Raw genomic sequence first — 24,077 nt, forward strand, 5'->3', positions numbered from 1 at the left:
CATGCATGCCTACAACAGAGTACTTTGCAGCAGTGAAATGGAAAGATGTATAAAACATAGTGGAGGAAACGGCAGACTGAAGAAGAAAACGCAGAGGATAATCCCATTTCTTTAAAGAAAAAGAGCTGTGTGTGACGCGGTGTCTATCTGTTCATACATAGGAAAAAGCTGGAAGGATACACACTAGTGTTCAAGTAATCTCTAGTGAGTGGGGATTTTCTTTTTCGCCTTTTACTTTACATGTTCCTGTAGTATTCGAATTCTTAATATGAATGCATTGTTTTGTATTAAAACAAAGGAGATATTAAAAATAAGAATGCCACATGTTGTTGGTGGTGGTGGTGGTTTTTTTTAATCAGGCTTACAGCTAATAAAGCATTTCATCATCAAATACTCACTGGATGTGCACAATCACTCTGAGGTTCGGATCATTTACCCACTTAACAGATGGAGAACCCAGGCTGGGGGAAGGGACTTACCAGACGGGCTGGGCTTTCCAGCAAGTGGCCAGAGTAGTGTTTTCAGAGTCTTATTTTGCATGTGCCAGGCTCTGAGTCAGCAGATTCTAGATGAATACCATTTTAGAAATAAAGAAATCCTCCTTTATGTTAGGGAACCTGTTCTAAATACTTTTAGCGTTGATCAAAAGGGCTTTGATGGTTCAGGACTTAGTCCCCGTTGATCACCTGACCCACCTCCCATTTTACCCACAAGTCTCTCTGAACAGCTACAGTCAGAAAGTCAGGTAAATAACAAGCACTAGTTCGGTTTTCCATCTTCTCCACTAAACCTGCTCCTTCTCTTCAGCATCTTAGCAAAGGGCACCCCCACCAGATTCCTGAAAGCGTCAGTTCCGCCTTCTTCCTCAACCCCCCCTCTCTGATCTGTCTCTGAGTCCTGTGGATTCCGCCTTCTAAATATCCTGCATGTCTGGCCCTTCTCTGCATGAGTCCTGTCTCAGTGTTTCAATACAACCCTCAGCATCTCTGTCATCCGGCCAAGCAGAGCATCCTTTCCCATAGGCCTCACTCCTCCGCTCTCCCCAATCCCATCTATACTCCACCAAAGCTTACTCTGCTAATACCATAACCTGGCCACACTCTTCCCCACCCCCTACCTGAACCTCTCATTGCTTCCTCCTGTTAACTTGGCATTCAAGACCCTCCATGACCTGGCCTCTGCTTCTCTCACTTCATCTACTGCCAAACCCTCTTCTTTTAAACTCCAATAACACCAATCTGCTTATCATTCCAATATGCCATACTATTTCACATCTGTGCACCTATGTACAAGCTACTGGTTTTAGCTGGAATGCTCTTCTTTGGTTAGTCTACAAGGCAAGCTCGTTATTTCAAAGTCTAATCAGGTGTCACCTCAACAGGAAGCCTTCTGCCTCCCACTCTCTCATCTGCCCTCTACCCTGATTACCCTAACCTTCTCATCCTGGACAAGTTTTACTCCTTTCTCTGGCATAGTTCCATACTTTATCCACACATCTATTCAAATATTCTCCCATATTACAGCACAGAAAGTAAAAGTATTAACTCTGGGGCTAGTCGTCCAAGCTGTGTTACCCTGACAAAATCACCTAACCTCTCTGTGCCTCAGTTTCCTCTCCTATGAATAATAGAAGAACCCAGTTAGGGTTGCTGAAGAATTTTAAATTAGGTAATCTCGGTTAAAAAAAAAAAAAAAACTATTGCTATTGTTATTGTCACATAATCAATCATTCAGAGAACTTCCACTTCCAGCCAAGATGTACTGATAGAAACTGGGTTTACCTTTCCATCTGAAGCAACCAAATACTAGACAGAATGCATTAAGCGATGGTTCTGAAGGCACTGGACATCAGGTGACAAAGAACAATGATTCCCGAGAGACAAAAATTAAATGATGTGAGGCCTAAGATTGCCCCAGGTTACTGCCTTGAGAGAGATTCCAATAGACTTAGGAGTCCAATAGACTCCCCAAGCTGAGGGAGTGGAATTGTCAGGGGAGAGTAAGGTAGCTAGAGTTCTCAGGAAAGACTACTGGAGAGGAGACTTCTTCACAAAGAGAGAACTCTGGACATCCACGGAGGGTCTTCCATTAGTATTTAGCCAAGTACAAATCAGTGCACGATTATGAGGAAACTACCTGAGGCCAAGGAAAGAAGCACCGAAAAGAATTAGAAGTAGGAATGCCTGATGCACACACAGAGCCTGGAATACTGTCTGTTCTCACCAGCCAGACTAGAAAACACCACGATTCACAGGTGCACTGGGTGAAGTACACCTAAGTAGTAAGGAATAATTTGTTTATACTGAGCACTGCTCCAGTCCTGTCTGACAGACCTTAAAAACAAGACCCAAATCTATTTACAAGTTAACTGAATCTCATAACAAAGTTCAAGAACATTTGTAGGAATGCAAAAATAGACAAATTCATTGAAAGATACAAACTACCAATGCTCATTCAAGAAGAAATAGAAAACATAAATAGCCTGTATCTGTTATAGAAATGGAAATTTTAATTAAAACGTTCCCATAAAGAAACATCAAGCCCACATGACTTCACTGGTGAGTTTTACCAAAAATTTAAGAAAGAAATAATGCCAATTCTACACAAACTCTTTCAGAAAATTTAAGAGGAGAGAATACTTCCGACTCGTTCTATGTGACCAGCATCACCCTAATAACAAACCAGGCAAAGACATTGCAAAAAAAGAAAACTGCCGAACAGTATCCCTCATGAATATAGATGCAAACATTTTAAACAAGATATTATAAAATCAAATCCAACAATATATAAAGAGGATAATATATCATTACCTAGTTGGATTTATCTTAAAAATGCAAGGTTTATTTAATATTTAAAAATCAATCAATATTATTCATCATATCAATAAACTAAAAAAGAAAATCCATATGATCATCTCAATAGACTCGAGAAGATTGTGTAAAAAATCCAACACACATTTCTAATTAAAAACAAAACAAAATCCATGGAAACAAGGAACAGAAGGAAACTTCATCAATCTAATAAAGGTCATCTACAAGAAATCTATAACTAATCCATACTTAATGATGAAAAACTAAAGGTTTATCCCTTAAGATCAAGAGCAAGTCTAGGACGTCTACTCTCACCACTTCTATTTAACATTTCATGGGACTTTTAGCCAGTGCAATAAGGTAAGAAAAAGAAATGACTGGAAAGTAAGAAATCATGAAGACATGATAGTCTATCCAGGAAATCCAATGGAATCTACAAAATAAACTACTGAAACTACTGTGTTTAGCAAGATTGCAGGATACAAGGTAATATATGAAAGTCAACTGTATTTGTACATACTCACAATAAACAACTAGAAATTGAAGTTTAAAAATACAACATTGTCAATGCATCAAAAATTTGAAATATTTAGGAATAAACTTCAAAAAATGTGAAAGACATAGGCACTAAAAACTAAAAGACATTGCCCAAAGAAATTAAAGACCTAAATAAAAGGAGAGATATATCATGTTCATGGGTCAGAAGACTCAATGTTGTTAAGATGTTGATTCTACCTAAAGTAAAATGTAGATTCAATGCAATCCTAATCAAAATCCCAGCAGGCTTTTTTGTAGATTGATAAGCTGATTCTAAAATTCATATGGCAGATACGGGGCACTTGGGTGGCTCAGTCAGCTAAGCGTCTGTCTTTGGCTCAGGTCATGATTTCACAATTTGTGAGTTTGAGCCCCACATTGGGCTCTCTGCTGTCAGTGCTGAGCCCGCTTCAGATCCTCTGTCTCCCTCTTGCTCTCTGTCCCTCCCCAGCGTGTGCTCACTTTCTCTCTCTCTCTCTCAAAAATAATAAACATTTTTTAAAAAATAAGCTTGAATTAAAAAAATAAAATAAAATAAATTCTTATGGCAGATCAAAAGACTATAATAACCTAGACAACTTTGAAAAAAGTGCACAAAGCTGAAGGACCTATGTTACTTGTTTCAAGACTTATTACAAAACTATAGTAACCAAGACAGTGAGATATTAGCATAAAAATAGACAAATATATGAATGGCATAGAATAGAGAATTCAGAAACACATCCACATATACTTGAGCAACTATTTTCAACATAAAGGCAAAGGCAATTTGGGAGAGAAAGGTTAGTATTCTCATCAAATGTTTCTGAAACAACTGGATATGCATGTCCAAAAAAAGTGAACTTCAATCCATACCTCACAGCATATTCAAAAATTAAGTCAAATGAATCATAGACCTAAACTTAAAACTACAAAATTTCTAGACAAAAGCATAGAACATCTTTGAGAGTTTGAGTTAGGTAAAGATTCTTACATAACACCAAAACAGGGTCCATGAAAGAACAAACTGATAAATTGGACTTCACCAGAATGAAAATTTGATCTTCAAAATATACTGTTAAGACAATGAAGAGACAATGCACAGAATGGAAGAAAATATTTGCAATTGATATAGCTGATAAATACCTATATTCAAAATACATAAAGAACTCTCAACACTCAATAATAAACAATTCAATTTTTAAAAATGGACCCAAGATATAAATACTTCATTAAAGAATGTATTTGGATGATAAAGCACATGAAAAGATGTTCAACATCATTAATAACTAGGGAAATGCAAATTAAAGCCAACAAGAAAAGGCTACACATCTATTAGAATTGCTAAAATTGAAAAGACTATTACCAACTAACGGCAAGGATGTGGAAGAACTAAAATGCTCACACATGGCTGATGGGAATATAAAATGGCACAACCACTTTGGAAAACAATTGGTATTTTCTTTGATATCAAATATACATCTGCTATATGATCCAGACACTCCATTCTTAAGCATTTACTCAAGAGAAATGGAATCATATGTCCATACAGAGACTCAGACACGGATATTCGTAGCATCTTTATTTGTAATAGGTCAAAACAGGAATCAATCCAAATATCCAGCAGCAGCTGAAGGTATAAACAAACTTTGGTTTATACATTAAATAGAATTACTCCTCAATAATAAAAATAAATGAATTATTATTGATGAATACTACAGTATGGATGAACCTCAAAATAATTCTGTAGAGTGAAAGAAGCCAGAAAAAAAAATTTTTAAGGAAAAAATAAGAGTACTGCTACATTATTCCACTTATATAAAATTCTAGAAAGGGCGAACTAGTCTTGATAGAAAGCAGATCTATGGTTGCCTGGTGATGGGAGGCAGAGGGCAAGGAGAGAAAGAAAGGAAAGATTACAAAAGGACATGAGGAAATGTTCTGGGGTGATGGATATATTCATGATGTTGATCGTGGTGATGGTTTTGTGGGTTTTTTCATATATCAAACCTTATCAAACTGCAAACTTTAAATATTTGTAGTTTATTGTACTTTGATTATATCTGAATTAAAGCTTTTTTTTAAAAGTATGAGACAAATAGACTAGCTACATAGTCCCAAAATATCTCCCCACAAAATACTTAACCTTACAAAGGGAAAACAGCAACTTTTTAGTGGAGAAACCTAACAGAAACTACCTCAACTAAGTGATTAAATTTAACATCACCAGAAATAAGACATCTTGACATTATGTATCTCCTGATATGCTGCACTAAGAAGGTCACAACATCATTTTGTGGTATTCTTATAAAAAATGTGTAATCGTAATCTAATCATGAGAAAAATCAGACAAAACCAAATTGAGGAACATTCTGGTTTTTGGTTTTTTTTTTTTTTTTTTTTTTACTTTACATCCAAGTTAGTTAGCACATAGTGCAGTAATGATTTCAGGAGTAGATTCCAGCGATTCATCCTCTGTATAACACCCAGTGCTCATCCCAGCAAGTGTCTTCCTCAATGCTCTTGCCCATTAGCCATTTCCTCATCCACAACTCCTCCAGCAAACCTCAATTTGTTCGCTATATTTAAAAGTCTCTTATAGTTTGTGCCCCTCCCTGTTTTTACATTATTTTTGCTTCCCTTCCCTTATGTTCATATGTTTTGTATCTTAAATTCCACATATGAATGAAGTTATATATTTGTCTTTCTCTGACCGGCTAATTTCACTTGGCATAATACACTCTAGTTCCATCCACATTGTTGAAAATGGCAAGATTTCATTTTTGATTGCTGAGTAATACTCTACTCTGTGTGTGTGTGTGTGTGTGTGTGTGTGTGTGTGTGTGTGTATACATATATATATATATATATATATATATATATATATATATGTATATACACCACATCTTCTTTATCCATTCATCCATCAATGGACATTTGGGCTCTTTCCATACTTTGGCTATTGTCGATAGCACTGCTATAAACATTGGGGTGCATGTGTCCCTTAACAGCACACCTGTATCCTTTGGATAAATACTTAGTAGTGCAATTGCTGGGTAGTAGGGTAGTTCTATGTTTAGTTTCTTGAGGAACCTCCATACTGTTTTCCAGAGTGGCTGCACCAGTTTGCATTCCCACCAGCAGTGCAAAAGAGTTCCTCTTTCTCCGTATCCTCACCAACATCTGTTGTTGCTTGAGTTGTTAATTTTAGCCATTCTGACTGGTATGAGGTGATATCTCATTGTGGTTTTGATTTGTATTTCACTGATGATGAGTGATGTTGAGCATTTTTTCATGTGTCTGTTAGCCATCTGGATGTCTTCTTTGGAAAAGTGTCTATTCATGTCTTTTGCCCATTTCTTCACTGGATTATTTGTTTTTGGGTGTTAAGTTTGATAAGTTCTTTATAGATTTTGGATACTAACCCTTAATCTGATATGTCATTTGCAAACACCTTCTCCCATTCTGTTGGTTGCCTTTTAGTTTTGCTGATTATTTCCTTCGCTGTGCAGAAGCTTTTTATCTTGATGAGGTCCCAATAGTTTCCCTTGCCTCCAGAGACATGTTGAGTAAGAAGTTGCTGTGGCCAAGGTCAAAGAGGTTTTTGATGGCTTCCTGTCTTACATTTAGGTCTTTTATCCATTTTGAGTTGATTTTTGTGTATGGTTTAAGAAAGTGATCCAGGTTCATTCTTCTGTATGTTGATGTCCAGTTTTCCCAACACCGTTTGCTGAGGAGACTGTCTTTATTCCACTGGATATTCTTTCCTGCTTTGTCAAAGATTAGTTGGTCATACATTTGTGGGTCCATTTCTGGGTTCTCTATTCTGTTCAATTGATCTAAGTGTCTGTTTTTGCGCCAGTACCATGCTGTCTTGATGGTTACAGCTTTGTAACAAATTGAGGGACATTCTAAAAAAATAAACTGACCAGTACTTTTCATAAGAGTCAGGTCATGAAAGACAAAGATAGATTGAAGAACTGTTACAGTTTACAGGAGACTAAGGAGATATGACAACTAAATGCAATGAGTGAACATGGAGTGGATCCTGTCCCAGGAAAAAAAGACATTAGCAAGACAATAGAAAAATGCAAATAAGGTGAGTAGATTATTTTTTAATGTTTATTTATTTATTTTGGGAGAGACAGAATGGTAGAGACAGACAGAGGGGTAAAGAATCCCAACCAGGCTCCACACTGTCAGTGCAGAGCCTAATGCAGGCTCCATCTCACAAACCGTGAGATCATGACCTGAGGGGAAATCAGGAGTTGGACACTCAACCGACTGAGCCACCTAGGTGCCCCAAGCCACGTAGATTATTAAGTAATATTACATCAATGTTAATTTCCCAGTTTCAGTAATTGTATAAGATGTTATCAGGGAAAGCTAAATGAAGGGAATATGGGAACTCTTTCTGCATACTATTTTTGCAATTTTCTTATAAGTCTAACATTATTTCAAAACAGCTTCAAAACTAAAGGTAAAATAAAGACATTTTCAAACAAAAGCTGGGAGAACAGCAGATCTGTACCATAAAACATATGTTTTAAAAAATTCTTCAAGTTGAAGGAAAATAATTCCCAGATGGAATCCAAAAACTACTCAAAGGAATGGAGAGTGCTGGAAATGTAAATATATAGGTGAGCATACAAGACAAATAAACTCATTTTTCAGCTTCTTTATATAAGATAATTGACTCTTCAAAGCAAAAATAATAATGATGTATTGTGGGGTTTATAACACAGAAATATAATATATGATAATACCATAAAGGATAAAGATGGAAATAGAGGTATACTGTTGTGAAGCAACATATATTTTACTTGAAGTATGTAATACTTAAAGGTAAATGTGATAAGTTAAAGATGCATTGTAAACCCTAGATTCTAAGGCTAAGACAAAAACTAAAAACATTTTTAAAAAAAGCATGGCTAGTAAACCTAAAGAGGAGATAAAATAAAACACTAAAAATGATCAATTAGGGGCACCTGGGTGTCTCAATCGGTTAAGAATCTGATTCTTGATTTGGGCTCAAGTCATGATCTCACAATTCATGGGTTTGAGCCACATGTCAGGCTCTGTGCTGACAGCGTGGAGCCTGCGGGTGATTCTCTCTTTCCCTCTCTCTCTCTTTCTCAAAAACAAGTAAACAAACAAACAAAAATGCTCAATTAATCCAAATATATAGGATAAACCATAAAGAAATTGTAAGATAGTATACTTGAGTCCAACAATATTGATTGTAAATGTACATTAAATGTAAGTGGGCCAAGCACACCAATTAAAAGGCAGAGATTATCAAACTGGATAAAAGACCATAACCCAACTATATGATGTCAACAAGAAGCAATCTTTAAAAATGCAAATAGATAAAAGTAAAAGAATAGTAAAATGATATACCATGCAAATACTAAGCCAGGAGGTGCTATATGAATATCAGAAAGAGTAGATTTCAGGACAAGAAAAGTTACCTTCAAATGAAGTCAAATCATCAAGCTAACAACAGCTTCAAACTACATGAAACAAAATGGACATAACTAAAAGGAAAAATAGGCAATCCACAATGAGATTTGGAAATTTCAGCATACCCTCTCAGTAACTGACCAAATAAGTAGGTGGTAAATTAGTAAGGAATATATGAACAGTACCAAGTACCAATTTGACTTAGCACCAACACCTCCAGAATACATATTATTTTCAAGTACATATGAAATATTCATCAAGATAAACAATATATGGGTCATAAGACAACTTTCAACAAGTTTAAAGGCACAAAGATAACACTGAATATATTCTCTGATGTCAACAAAATTAAATTTGAAATCAGTGACAAAGGATACTTGGACAATTCCAAAATTATTTATAAATTAAACAACCCATTTCTAAATAATCCACAGGTTAAAGAAATCTCAAGGGGCATTATACAACATTTTTAACTAAATGGTAATGAAAATGTGATATACAAACATTTCTGAAATATATCTAAAGTGGTGCTTAGAGAGAAATTTATTGATTTAATGTTTAAAAATCAGTGAACTTGGGGCACCTGGGTGACTCAGTCAGTTAAGCATCTGACTCTTGATCTCAGCTCAAGTCTTGATCTCAGGGTTGTGAGTTCAAGCCTTGCACTGGGCTCCACACTCAGCGTGGAGCCTACTTAAATAAATAAATAAATAAATAAATAAATAAATAAATAAAATGCTTTAAAAATCAGTAAACTTAGGGGCACCTGAGTGGCTCAGTGGGGTGAGCATCCAACTTTGGCTCGGGTCATGATCTCACAGCTCACAAGTTTGAGCCGTGCATCAGGCTCTCTGCTGTCAGCATGGAACCTGCTTTGGATCCTCTGTCCCCCTCTCTCTCTCAAAATAAATAAACTTAAAAACAAAAATCAGGGAACCTAAGTTCCTCCTTAAAAGATAGAGGGGGAGCGGGGCGCCTGGGTGGCTCAGTCGGTTGAGTGTCCAACTCTTGGTTTTGGCTCAGGTCATGATCTCACGGCTCGTGAGTTTGAGTCCCACATCAGGCTCACTGCTGTCAGCCTGTCAGTGAAGAGCCTGTTTCGGATCCTCTGTCCCCCTCTCTCTGTCCCTCCCCCACTTGTGCTCTCAAAAACAAAGAAAACATTTATAAAATAAATAAATAAAAATAAATAAAAAGTTAAAGAAAAGTAAATCCAAAAAAAGTAGAAATCAATGATATAGAAAATGGACAAACTATAGAGAAAAAATAATGAAATCACAAGTTGGTTCTTTGAAAAGATCAACAAAATTAATAAAACTTTAGCTAGGCTGATATGAAAAGAAAGAAAGAAAATAAGAAAAGGGGAGGGGAGGGGAGGGGAGGGGAGGGGAGGAAAGGGAAGGGAAGGGAAGGGAAGGGAAGGGAAGGGAAGGGAAGGGAAGGGAAGGGAAGGGAAGGGAGAAAGAAAAAGAAAACACAAATTACCAATATGGACAATGAACGGGTGAGATCACCACATACCTCACAGACATTAAAAAATAAGGAATACTATTTTTCAAAACTTTGTCAATAAATTTGACAAATTAGATAAAATGGACTAATTCCTTGAAAGAAACAAGTTACCTATATGTATTAAAAAATTAATTCATAATTTAAAATGTTTCCAGAAAGAAAGCTCCATGCCCAAATACTTTCAATAGTGTATTCTACCAAGCATTTAAGAAAGAAATAATACCAATCTTATACAAAATTTTCAAAACAGTAAAGGAAGAAATATTTACCAACTCATTTAATGAGGATTGCCTGGGGTGCCTGGGTGGCTCAATTGGTTAAGCATCTGACTCTTGATGTCGGCTCAGGTCAGTTTTGTGAGTTTGAGCCCCACGTCAGGCTCTGTGCTGACAGCACAGAGTCTGCTTTGGGTTCTGTCTCCCTCTCTCTCTGCCCCTCCCCCACTCATGCTCTGTCTCTGTCTCAAAAATAAATACAAACATTAAAAAAAATTTTTTTAATGTGAATTGGTGGCTCATCATATTACCAAAATAAAGAGAAAAATCAATCATCTTAATAGATACAGAAAAGCATTTGACAATATTAAGCACCCATTCATGATGAAAAACTTCTGCAAACTATAAAAGACACATTCCTCAACCTGATAAAGGGCGTCTACGAACAACATGTAGCCAATATCACATGTAACAGTGAAAAGCTGTATGTTTTCCCCCTAAGATTGGGAACAAGGCAAAAAAAAGTCCACTCTAATTACTTCTAATTCAGTGATATACTGTAGATCCTAGCCCAGTGCAGTATAATAAGAAAAATAAATAAATAAATAAATAAATAAATAAATAAATAAATAAATAAAAGGCATATAAGATTTAGAAGGGAGGAAACAAAAAATATTAATTCACAGTGAATTAATTGTATACATAGAAAATCCAAACAAATCTACAAAAAAAAAAGAACTTGTAGAACGAATAAGGGAATTGAGCAAGGTCATATGATACAAGTTCAGAATTAAAAAGTCAACTGGGTATCTATATACTAGCAACAAACAATAGAAAAATGAAATTCAAAAAATACCATTTATAATAGCATAAAAAAAATTCTTAGGGATAAAGTTAGCAAAATATGTGCAAGGCCTGTACTGAAAACTATAAAAACACTGCTGAGATAAATTAAGGAAGACATAAATAAATACAGATAAAAGTCAAGGATTAGATGAGTTGACACTGTTAAGATGTCCACGGCCTCCAAACTGATCTGTAGAGACTGTGCAATCACAATCAAAGCCCGAGGTGGCTTCTTTGTAGAAATGGGCAAACTGGTTACAAAAGTGAGGTGGACATGCAATGGTCCTGTGGTAACCAAAACAATCGTGAAGATACACGAAGTGGGAAGACTTGCGCTACCCAATATACTCTACCGCTATAGTAACCAAGATAAAGTGTGGTATCAGCATAAGAGCAAACATACAGATGAGTGGCACAAAACAGACTCCAGAAACAGACCAAACACAGACGGTCAATTGGTTTTCAACAAGGTTGCCAAGGTAATTCAGTGTGGGAAACAATCATCAGTGCAGCAAAAGGCACTGGAAAAACTGAATATCCCTATGGAAGAAAGGAAACTTTCAACACTGATCTTGTGCCATATATAGAAACTGAGTTGAAATGAATCATAAATCTAAGTGTAAACCCTAAAACTAACACACTTCTGGAAAAAAAACAAAGCATAAAATCTTCCCAACATTTAGTTGGGCAAAGATGCCTTAGAGATCACACAGAAGCAGAAACGATAAAAGAAAAAAATTTTTTAAGTTCAACTTCACCCAGATTAAAAACTTGTGCTCTTCAAAAGACAGAGTTAAAACATGAAAATTTGAGGTTAAGGTTTTGAAAAGTTAAAAGGGAGAAAATATTCACAATAGACATAGAAAAGACTTGTACACAGAATATATAAAGAACCTACAACTTAAAAATAAAATGCCCATAGAAATAAGCAAAATTTTAAATGTACACTTAACAAAAGAAGATACTCAAATGACCACAAAGCATGTGAAAGATGCTCAACGTCTGGTCATCAGGGAGGTGTAAAAAAATTTTTTTAACGTTTATTTATTTTTGAGACAGAGAGAGACAGAGAATGAACAGGGGAGGGGCAGAGAGAGAGGGAGACACAGAATCTGAAACAGGCTCCAGGCTCTGAGCTGTTAGCACAGAGCCCGATGCGGGGCTCGAACTCACAGACCGTGAGATCATGACCTGAGCCGAAGTCGGACGCTTAACCGACCGAGCCACCCAGGCGCCCCAGGGAGGTGTAAATTAAAACCATAAAGAGATACAACTACACGTCTCCAAGAATGTCTAAAATTCAAAAGACTAACAGTACCAAGTCTTGCCAATGATAGAACTCTCACACACTGCTGGTGAGGGTGTACAACCACTTTGCAAAACACTTTGGCAAGTTCTTGTAAGTCACACATACAGATAACATATGATCCAGAAATTCCACTCGTTAGGTACAACCCAAGAGAAATGAAAACATATATCCACAAAATGATTTGTATGTGATCAATCATGGCGGTTTTAATATAAAATCCCAAACTGGAAATAACCCAAATGCCCCCTCAATTGGTGGTTGGATAAGCAAATTGTGGTATATTGATACAATGGAGTACTACTTGCCAATAAAAATACAAACTGCTGATATACACAACAAACATGGGTGAATCTCAAAAACATAATTCTGAAAGAAACAAAAAGACTCAAAGTAGTATATATATATGTGTGTGTGTGTGTGTGTGTGTGTGTGTGCGCGCGCGTGTGTGTGTGTGTGTGTGTATATATATATATATATATATATATATATATATATATATATGATTCTATTTATATGAATTTCTTGAACACGCAAAATTAATCTATAATGAGAATGCAGATCAGCGGCTGCCTGGGCTGGAAGAGTTGAGGGAATGGATTGCAAAGAGGCACAGAGGAATTTTGGGGGTTGATGGAAAAGTATCTGATTTTGAAAGCACAGTTGGTAGGTATCTCATTTAAATTCACAGAATAGGGGCGCCTGGGTGGCTTAGTCGGTTAAGTGTTGGACTTCGGCTCAGGTCATGATCTCACGGCTCTTGAATTCAAGCCCTGCTTCAGGCTCTGTGCTGACAGCTCGGAGTCTGGAGCCTGCTTTGGATTCTATGGCTCCCTCTCTCTCTCTCTCTGCCCCTCCCCCGCTTGCACTCTTTCTCTGTCTCTCAAAAATGAATAAACATTTTAAAAAATGTTTTTAACTCAAAGAATAAACACAGAGTTGTAGAAATGGGACAGACACATATTGCACACAGGGACAAAAACATGAACACAGCCACAGAAGTGGGAAATTGAGGGGTGAGTATGGGGAATAGCTGAGCATTTATTTTTTTTAATTAACTTTATGGAAGCATAATTTACAAGCAATAAAATGTACTCATTTTAAGTTAATAACTGGATGAATTTTAAGAAATGTGTAAACCCATGTGACAAACATCCCATAGACAGCTTCCTTTCAAAAATTACCACTTCAAACTTTTTTTGTGCTTACGAAATCATAATTTTATTACAAGCTTTATGATTTAATATTAAAACCAAAACAACATGTAGGCAGTAAAATAGATTATAAAAAACATAGGCCTTGAAATCAGCTCTAGGTTTAAATCCCTGTCTCCAGCAGGTCACTTTGCCTATCAAAGCCTCAGCTTCCTTATCCACAAAATGGGATTAAGGATACAACCAACTTCCCAAGATCACCGTGAGGATTAAAAGAAGTAATGGTAAGCTTCTGGCACAATGCCTGGAGCACACGGTAGGACTGATAAACGGTATCAGCCTTATCACAATGAGATAGGCATCTGTCGCATAGTTACTCTCAGAGGTATGGTATGGACCATGGGACCCACTGGCAAGGGCTTTGAAATGGTCCTAAATGAGAAATGGCGATCTTGACTTCAGCTTCCCTACTGGTACTCTTTCACAATCAGTGGTGAAGGCTGCAAAGTATTTTGTGCCCAAACGTTTTGCTTTGATATGGAATGGGTGATTTGAAAATTGACACTGGGGCAGATTTAAAGCAGAGAACACTTAAAGGGTCCCCTCCCCAAACCCCCCAGTGTGTCAGACCTACTTCCCTAGCCTTGAAACAGAGTCTGACCTCCCACATTTCATACTACAGGATGCTGGGGAGACCACGCTCCAGATTCACCTGGTCCCGATCTGCCTGTGGTCGCAGCCACCTGCTCCAGCTCTGGCTTCTTGGCTTTCCAAACACTGACTCCAAGACCCGGCTCCCAATATCTGCCTCAGGCCAGTCTCCTCAGGTCAAGACCCACTTCTTCAGTTTACCTACCTGTCACCCTGCCCGTTCAACTCTCCAAGCTCCTTGATTGCTGCCGACACCCACTGTGTACTGCTGTGACACCCCCTCGGCTAGTCGCAGCTTCCTGGGGACCCCCCGCCCCAGCTCCCAGCACACAGGACCCAGGACCCAGCTCCCGGGACACAATTGCAAACATGACATAATTCAAGGGTCGTGGGGACAGAGCGCCGTCTACCTGAGCCACAAAGAGCTGGAACTCGTCAGGCAGAATCCATGAGCGAGGGTAGAAGTTGTACTCCTCAGGAAAGAGATTCTGCATGATTCTCACGGCTCTGCTCAGAGTAATTTTACGCACCATCTCCGTCATGCCTGGGGAGAAGAGAAGCTGTGAGGTTTGAACAGCAGTGGGCCACTAGCTATAAAACAGCCATTATTGGGGACTTTTAAAACCACCCACCCGACGTATTCCCTGTCTCAGACAGGATAAAAAAAGGTATGAGCTGTTCCCCACAGTGGTGACTCATGGTTTGGAAAGACCCACCAAATTAATGAAAAACTTGAGGCAGTAGACAGATATTTTTTTTCTCTTATAAAAATGAAGCATCAGTTTCAAGGAATGAGTTTCCACCTAGTCTATCATTCCATTCTTTGCCAGCCCCCTAGATAACGGATAAAGAGAAGCATTTATATCTCGCACTTAAAACTTCAGATCCTCCTTATTTGGGGCCACCATATACACTCCTGGGACTGCTTCTGTCTTATACCCTCGAGAACATTACCTGGTAGACTCTGCCTGCCTTACGAGAAGCTTAATTAAATTGCTTTGTTTTAATCTTTCATGAGTGTTAAAGGTATGAAGTAAAAGAATATGTAGCTTTCAGCACAAAATCTGTCTCCTTGAAATAAGGACACAAAGTGGAAAGGATATCATAGCATAATTTATAGTTTGGGGGAAAAAATGGAATCTGTAGGAGTTCTTCAGTTATAAGTACTTCACTAACAGTTGATCAGACCTCATTAATTTGCCCAGAGGGGATTCAAATGTCTCACTTATAAAACATTTTAAAAGATGGCGGATTTTTTTTTTTTTTTTTCTCGTAACATCTTCGGGAACTCTGACAAGAGAAGACACAGAGTCTATTCCTTAGTGAATGTTAAGCAAATAGGCAGAAATTCTTTCAAATTTTAGCAGGCTTATCTCTCGAGGCAAATATCACCACTGAAAATGGAGACTAAAAATGGCCTTCACCCTCAAAGAGGCTACACAGTTCCATCACTGACACTGGAAATTTGTTTAGCAAAAGTTATTTTTAACAGAAAGCACACAGTTCCATGTCAGTTTGGCATGTCCGAATTATCACACATTTCAAGTGGGCACAATCAGAATGAATGAGATTTCTCTAAATTCCCACGTTCAGGAAGTGAAGGGTGAACATCCGAGAATGACGGTTTTAATAACCTGCTTCTTGCTTCCCTCAGCATATTAAAAAGAGCAATAAATCTGAAGATCGCAGATTCAAGATGTCAATGCACAGCTTCTTGGCTCTTGTTCAGAAGGAGATAGAGAAGGATTAAACAAGATATAAAGAGCTTAAAAGGCACTAATAAACTGTGCCCTGATGTGAACTCTTCGATATTAAAGAAAACTCACTGAGAATACTGTTCTGAGCTTCCCGAGAAATAAGCATGAGCCTAGAAAACTACAGCTCTTTCCTTTCAGTCCCCTGTGAAATTAGAATTTTTGAGTTCGAAACACTGGAGCCAAACACAAAGTGCACAAAACAAAAATCTCAACATTTTTTGGAGCTTTTTTCTTTTCTTTGACAATACTGGGTGACCAATCTAGACAAAAACCCTTCGTCACTAACTGTAATATGGCACCTTACACCAAGTAGATGAAGCCTCCTGGCCAAACAGTGTTGTGGTACTTGCCACCCTTTAATGGCCTTGTGGCAGGAGGAGGTTCTCTTTCAGAAACCCCTGAGCAGATTGGATGGACTCACACAACACAGACAGAATTGCTGTGAGCACAGAAGCGTGGTTTGAATGCTCTAGAAAAGTTTTATGAAAATCAATGTCCAGCAAACTGAGTACGTATCCTTTTGAAATCTGCAAGGGCTGCTTCTACAATGTGGATCTTAAGTCCCCACGTGAGCTGACAGGTCTGCCACCAAGCTTGCTTTTGTGCCAGCCTCCAGGTAGTTCTCTACTGAAAACAACCAACTTGGAAGCACCCTACAGGCCGGTGGCTGCTTTTCCCGGACACTTCCGACCCACAGGCTATGGACGGCTCACCCCTCCTCTGCCTAAATGCCTGTCTCCAGAAGGCACCAGCGTAGACCTCCCTCAATCCTTACCGCCAAACCCGTTGTTCCTCCACATATCTAGGCTGTGCTCCCTCCCGGTGCTGCCAGGGAAAGCGTCCCCAACCCCCCACTACACCCCATGCGGAAGCTGCTGGTGTCTCGGCTTCCGGTGGTGGCTCAGAGACAGATGTGGGGAGTGTCATCTTCTCTCAGTGAGATGCTGACCGGAGTAGCTGGGTTTTTAGCTGAGCCAGAGCACACGTTCCCAGAGTAAACATGTGAAAAGAGCAGTCATTGCCAGGCTCTGCTGGCTCTAGACTCCACCTCCCTTCTCCAAGCAGCTGTGGCAAGTGACCCCTCCCTGTGACCCCCTGCCCTAGGCTCTGAGACACATTCTAACCTGAGGTGGAAGTTCTAGGTCTAACCCTCAGCTCCCCTCCTTCCCCCCCACCCCCACCAAATTGGGAACAAGGCAATCTTTGACCTTGACTTTGTACATCAATTAGATAAGGAGGATTTCAACTTTCTCCATTGCTTTGTCCCCAGATTTCGGTAACCTGTCTTTTGCTCCTGGCGCCTTTGCAATGCCTTTGCTTTGTTCCCTCCAGAGTTCCTCCTCTGTTCCTCCCAAAACTACCCAGCAAGGGCGAGTGTCCTCCTGCCTGTGACTTTAGCCCTGTGCCCGCCCTCTGGCTGCCTATTTACAGGTTCTTTTGAGGCCGACTGCCTACCTGGGTCTCTCAACGAGGTCTACCTCCAGATGTCCCTTGTGGGATTTCCCCTCTCACTTGGGTAGAATTTCCCACGCCAAGAACTTGCCTCCTGCCACTCTTGGGTTCTCCTCTCTGCCACACTGGAGTCTCAGGGCCTGGTAGGTCTTATCCCCTGTGAAGCTGCACAACAGTATAACAGACTGATCCTTAGGCTTGCCCACACAGACCTATTATTTAACCCAATTAAAAACAAAGACAAAAACAAAAACAAAACCTGAGCTGTGTCGGGAGCACTATTCAATCCCAATATCATCGATAACAATAATTCTTGGCAAAAACACATTACGGTCACCCAACAACAAAGAAATGCTTTCAGATCCATCCTTCTCTCTCTGTTCCCATTGCCACCGATAAGTTCATCACTGGCCTGGACGCTGCAGCGGCCTCTTAGCTCTACCCTGTTTCCTTGCTCAGCCCTTCCACCCGCCTCCCATGCGATGCATCCCTCTGGCTGGCCTTTCTAAAATGCAAGCTGATCCTTGTCACTCTCTGGCTTAACAATTTTTCAGTGGTTCCCCATGACCTTCAGACTGTAAGAATGCTATCCTCTGGTTCCTGCCTGTCACCTGTCCACTGCTGCTATCACATTTGACCTTTTCTGACCATCACGGGCCACCCGCCCTTCACTGAATGAGCAGCCTGGTCTAAACATCCTACGTCTTTGCACCAACTCTGCTCCCTCGTTTGCAGGGAGGTCAGGCCCATCCACCCCTGGAGGCTCAGTTCACATGGCAATTCCCTTCTCCAGGGTCTGTCCCCCACGCAGATCTCAATTAGGTCACATGCCCTCATTCCAAACTCCCATGGCATCCCAGGATTCCTCTGTCTAGCACTTATTTTGTGTTTGACTTCTCTCCCTACATGCTTTTCTCCTTGTTTTTATATTCCCAGCACAGCCCAGTGCTTGACAGTCAGGTGCCCCCATAGCTTTCTCCCTGGGACCCTCTCCCTCTCTGACAGAAAGACCCCCCTCACGGCGGACTCTCAGGTGACATCTGCCATGTGAGGCCATGCATCTCAGACCTTGAAACTCAGCAAACAACTGTTGCTTATAAGCTGAGAATTGTCAGTTTGGGACTTTCTTAAAGCCAAGGACGTATCTAAATCAGATTATTTTTTATAGAAGGTCTTAATTCATCATTTAAGACACAATAACACTTCTTAAAGGACCTCGCCCATAGAAAAGTGGCTAAAATCGAATGTGTTGACACAAACAAAATAAATCACTTCCATATGCATCCCCAAAGGTTTCCAGTTTATTCGGCATGTGACACACTGACAGTTGCTGGCCACGTCCAGTAGAACTTACTCTACGTGATACACAATGCATAGAAGATGCATTGTTACAGTAACGGGATACATCAGAGACAGAAGATAAGCCTGGACACAAACTAGAGCCACAGGACAGACCCTTCTGGAATCATGGCATAGCTAAGAATTGCTGTCTGCCATAGTGCAGAGGGTGTGGCTACACTGCCTCTGTGCCTAGAGGTTCGAGAGCCTGTTTCATCATTAGAACTAATTAACTGCTGTTGGTAAAGTGGAAAATTATACGTTCCAATCGCTGGCACATGGAATATGGGATGGAGCTAACTTGCTTGTTTGGAATGAATATTCTTGTATCACCTTTAATGAAACTAGTCCGTTGAGGGTACTTTTCTCTAATATGTGTTCCAAAAGTAAAGCCAGAGCCATGACTTCTTTCCTACTCGCAGCTGTGAGACGAGGCATGAGCAAATAGGGGGAAATGTAAATGAAGCCTCGTTTGATGATTCATGTCTTAAGAACTCTGTCTTCATTCAAAGGACTGTTCTCTTCCAAATGACGTCCCTTCAATATCCCAGTAAGTCCTCTGAGCGGCATCAAAAAGTCACCTTTTATGAGCAGGAAGACAGAGAAAATAATAGCGATCCCATTAAACCGTGTGGAAGAACCCTGGCTACCAGAATCGTTCTTGTTCTCCAACATAACCCTCCCTCCTCCTCTAACCTTGGGTTAATTTTCTAGCTCTGTTTCCCTGGAAACCAATAAAGGTAGAAAGTTAGCTGCGTTACTAGACAACACAGCATATGGTTAAAATGATCCCTGGTTGGCAAATTGCATAAATACCTGGTAGGCAGCCATAGCTCCAGGCTTTCCTGACGTAATGATTCTTCTAACTTAACACGACCCTGCTGGGGACCCTGGAAGCCATGCTTTAGAGTAGCTACATGGGATACGGCTCTTAGGGGATCTCTGAGCCGAGACAGACCCGTGTTCACTGATGTAGGTCTTGCCCCTTAAACCTGAGGTTTCACTCGAGGGGTGAGACAAGCCCCTGGCACCCTTGCAGAGACACCACTGGAGAGAAATGCCTGACACTGACTGGCTGGAAAGCTGTGTTTCCTGCCCTATATCCTTCGAGGCGAATCTGGGCGATGTGAGGCCCATGGGAGTCTGCACGCTGAATTGAAACCCCCTAGTAGAAGCGGCATAACTCGCCAGTGTACAATGTATGGCTACTGGGTTTTCTGAGAGGTGTTTTCTTAAAGATATGGCATAGGACGTGCCAAAGAAAATGAATTATCTTCTTTAAAGTAAATTCTCAGTCCACCATGGGGCTCGAATTCCCGAATTCCTGACCTTGAGATCAGGAGTCATATGCTCTATGGACTGAGCCAGGCAGGTGCCCCAGAAGAAGAGTAAATTGATTCTCCCTTTTAAAAATAAGCATAAATGATACCACGCTAAAAGAAAACACCTTGTATTCAGGCAACCACACTCTGGCTGCAACCATACAAAAATGATACAAAAATATGGTTAAGGTTTGGGAGGAAATATAGAAGTACTCACATTGCGGTTTTGTTAAATGAGGGATGGGATTGAGGGTGATGCTATTTTTTTTAAAAAAAATTCTTTATTACTGTATTACAGTATGGTTTGTGCATATTGAGTTAAAATTTCTGAATACAAGACACAGACCCTTTGGCTGCGATCACCCTCAGCTTAACCCAATGTTCCTCCCTCACTGAGCACACCCACTCCCTTAACCACCCTCCTCACTTAGCCATTAAAAATAATGAATAGCAATCAATAGCAGAAGAGGGTGGGAGAGATTAAAAATAAAATGGAAAGGCAACTGGGTGGCTGGGAGTGGAGTGAGGGGGTGCCTTAAAGTGTTGACTCTGACATTTTCCTGGCACAAGTCTCCCTTACAGGAAAGCGCGCTGGGATGATGTCCCCAGGTAAAAGGCAGGCACTGTCTCTGCCTGTCGTTCCCAACACGGACACTGGTGTATTTGGTTTTAAAAATAGTACCTCCAATTATGATACTTGAAGACAATAGAAGCTGCTAACGCCATTTCTGTGACTTATTCCTAGGATTTCAGTACTTCTGTTTCTTGCAAATAATTAAAGTGGTCTATTGCTTTTCATTTAGAGAATATAGTCCCCTCATTACACCCTCATATTATAACCCAGAAGGTGAAGATCGTGTTCTTCCACTAGTGAAATTAGACCAGAAAATCCCATCTTTTTGTTTTTGAGCCTCCAGTCTTTAACTCTTGGTGGGAAACTCCACACCCGAAAAACAAATAACCCAGTGAAGAAATGGGCAGAAAACATGAATATACACTTCTCTAAAGAAGACATCCGGATGGCCAACAGGCACATGAAAAGATGCTCAACGTCGCTCCTCATCAGGGAAATACAAATCAAAACCACACTCAGATATCACCTCACACCAGTCAGAGTGGCCAAACTGAACAAATCAGGAGACTATAGATGCTGGAGAGGATGTGGAGAAACGGGAACCCTCTTGCACTGTTGGTGGGAATGCAAATTGGTACTGCCACTCTGGAAAACAGTGTGGAGGTTCCTCAAAAAATTAAAAATAGACCTACCCTATGACCCAGCAATAGCACTGCTAGGAATTTACCCAAGGGATACAGGAGTACTGATGCATAGGGGCACTTGTACCCCAATGTTTATAGCAGCACTCTCAACAATAGCCAAATTATGGAAAGAGCCTAAATGTCCATCAACTGATGAATGGATAAAAAAAATTGTGGTTTATATACACAATGGAGTACTACGTGGCAATGAGAAAGAATGAAATATGGCCCTTTGTAGCAACATGGATGGAACTGGAGAGTGTGATGCTAAGTGAAATAAGCCATACAGAGAAAGACAGATACCATATGGTTTCACTCTTATGTGGATCCTGAGAAACTTAACAGAAACCCATGGGGGAGGGGAAGGAAAAAAAAGAGAGGTTAGAGTGGAAGAGAGCCAAAGCATAAGAGACTCTTAAAAACTGAGAACAAACTGAGGGTTGATGGGGGGTGGGAGGGAGGGAAGGGTGGGTGATGGGTATTGAGGAGGGCACCTTTTGGGATGAGCACTGGGTGTTGTATGGAAACCAATTTGACAATAAACTTCATATATTGAAAAAATAAATAAATAAACTCTTGGTGGGTTAAATCCTGAGTACCTCTGCCTTAGCCTCCCTCCCGAGGTAAGGGCACTGTGGCAGTGCGGCCACGAGTCCCAATTAGGAGTCCTTGAGTTTGAGCTCAAAATGCTGTCATGTTCTTGTAGAAGAGGGGCACCCTGACGCTCAGCCTAGAAACATTTTTCAACGTCAACAATAACAGCAGATACCTGGAAACTTGTTCACTTGGCCGGAGAATATGTCATTGTCATGAAATGAAACTCCATGCCAGTAGATGTCACAAGGCAAGCGTCGGCCAAATGGGAACTAGAAGACAGAGGGGGGAAAAAAGTGACTATTAACGAGAACTAGAGGAGCAGCTACTATCATGAGTGTCTATTACGTACACATTCCCGGGACCTGGACATATCACATGATTTAATCCTCAACTTAGCACGTGAAGTAAATGATATCCTTTCTCATTTTATAAGTGAAGAAATGGTTTCAGACAGGTTAAGGAACTTGCTGGAGGTCACACCCAGTGAGGGGTGGAGTTCTGATTCTATGTGGCAGATACAGTACTCATGGTTTTACAAGTACCCTTTCATTTTCATCCTCGTAACTACCCTAGAAAGAATGATTCCCATTTTACTGGTGAGAAAATGGAGGATGAGAAAGGTATCGAATATGCCTAATGTAACATAGGGCTGGGAAGGAGAGGAATCAGGATTTGAATCCAGGTCTATCTGAATCCCACGCCATACTTCTCTTTCTCTGAAAATTGCAACTCTCAAGTCAATCCCCGCCCCACCCCCCCAAAATGAGCTTGTACTCTCTTGCTTGTGCTCTCTCACTCATTCTCTCTCCCTGTTCTCCCCCATGTGTCAATCACACACACACACACACACACACACACACACACACACACACAGTCTGTGAAGACAGGATGTATCCCCCAGTGCCTCAATAAAGACTTCAATAAAGACTTTTTGAATGAATAAGTGAACAAACCCAGGAATGGTCGTCTGATTCAAGGTGAGATAACCAGATTCTCTCTTCCAGGAATTTGGAAATCAGACATGCCAGGCAGCCACCCCTGCTGGCCCTCGAACTGGAAAAGATAAAAAGCCGGAGCCAGGCAGCTGTGCTTAGCTGTGAGCACAAAGAAGCAAAGGCAGCCAGGCTGCTGAGAGAGAAGAAAGGAGCAGGTGCAGAGAGAAAAGTGAAGGTAAGGCCATGTGGTCCTAGTGACAGACTGACTGACCTTAGCTCCCAGGGCTTCTAGATCCTAGGTGCAGACCCTCCTCAACCTGGCTGTCTCCCCTGTCCTTGGATCCTGTAAGACAGCCTTGTATCCTTGAATCTATCCCTTCTTTGCACACGCTATAGGGTTTCCTAATTAGCAGCCAGAAATCCCGCAGTGAGACAGAAAGGCCTGCTCTTTCCACTACATCCTGCTGCCTCTCAAAGTTATCAACAAGTTCTACATTTACAGAATTCATTTTTAAAATCTGTAACTCAGATGACCCTTGTTAAAAAGGGAAAAAAGTGAGGACATGTCAATTCATGCTTATTAAAGGTCCAGATGAAGACAGATGCCAACACGTTAAATGCAACACTTGATTTTCCCATCGTAAGACTATAGCTAATCAGGGTTTTTATCTGCTCCAAGTTAAGAGAGTTAGGTTCCAATGGGAGAACATAGCATCACCAATGAAATGGTGGTGGCTTGATGTTTTCCAACTATTCCAAATTAAAATGAAGGCAAACAGACTCAAGCCCTTTAAATCATTCACATAATTTCAAAGCTGTGCCAAAGTAAGGCATATGTTACACACTCTATTAGCATGAACAACTTTCATCTATAATTTATAGCATTTTGCTTGTTTTCATTGCATCCAATGGACTGAAGTTATTAATTCAGTAGTCATAAATACAA

At 40.1% G+C, this 24,077-nt stretch overlaps 1 protein-coding gene across 5 annotated transcripts in view; it reads right to left on the reverse strand.

The window, feature by feature from the left end:
* The window catches only part of TTLL11 (tubulin tyrosine ligase like 11), a 237,215-nt gene that overhangs the window by 163,696 nt on the left and 49,442 nt on the right, over positions 1–24,077 (reverse strand). For 2 of the 5 annotated variants that reach the window (XM_042912021.1, XM_042912020.1), the window contains exons 2-3: positions 22,369–22,465; positions 14,884–15,017 (exon numbers count right to left, since the gene is read on the reverse strand). In XM_042912021.1, coding sequence (XP_042767955.1) covers positions 14,884–15,017; positions 22,369–22,465 — 231 coding nt within the window. Of the gene's footprint in view, positions 1–14,883; positions 15,018–17,685; positions 17,788–19,353; positions 19,500–22,368; positions 22,466–24,077 lie in introns of those variants that run through there. The other 3 variants (XM_042912022.1, XM_042912024.1, XM_042912023.1) reach the window with 3 other exon arrangements.

The sequence above is a fragment of the Panthera leo genome, chromosome D4 (genome assembly GCF_018350215.1).
Source record: "Panthera leo isolate Ple1 chromosome D4, P.leo_Ple1_pat1.1, whole genome shotgun sequence".
NCBI classification, from domain to species: Eukaryota; Metazoa; Chordata; class Mammalia; order Carnivora; family Felidae; genus Panthera; species Panthera leo.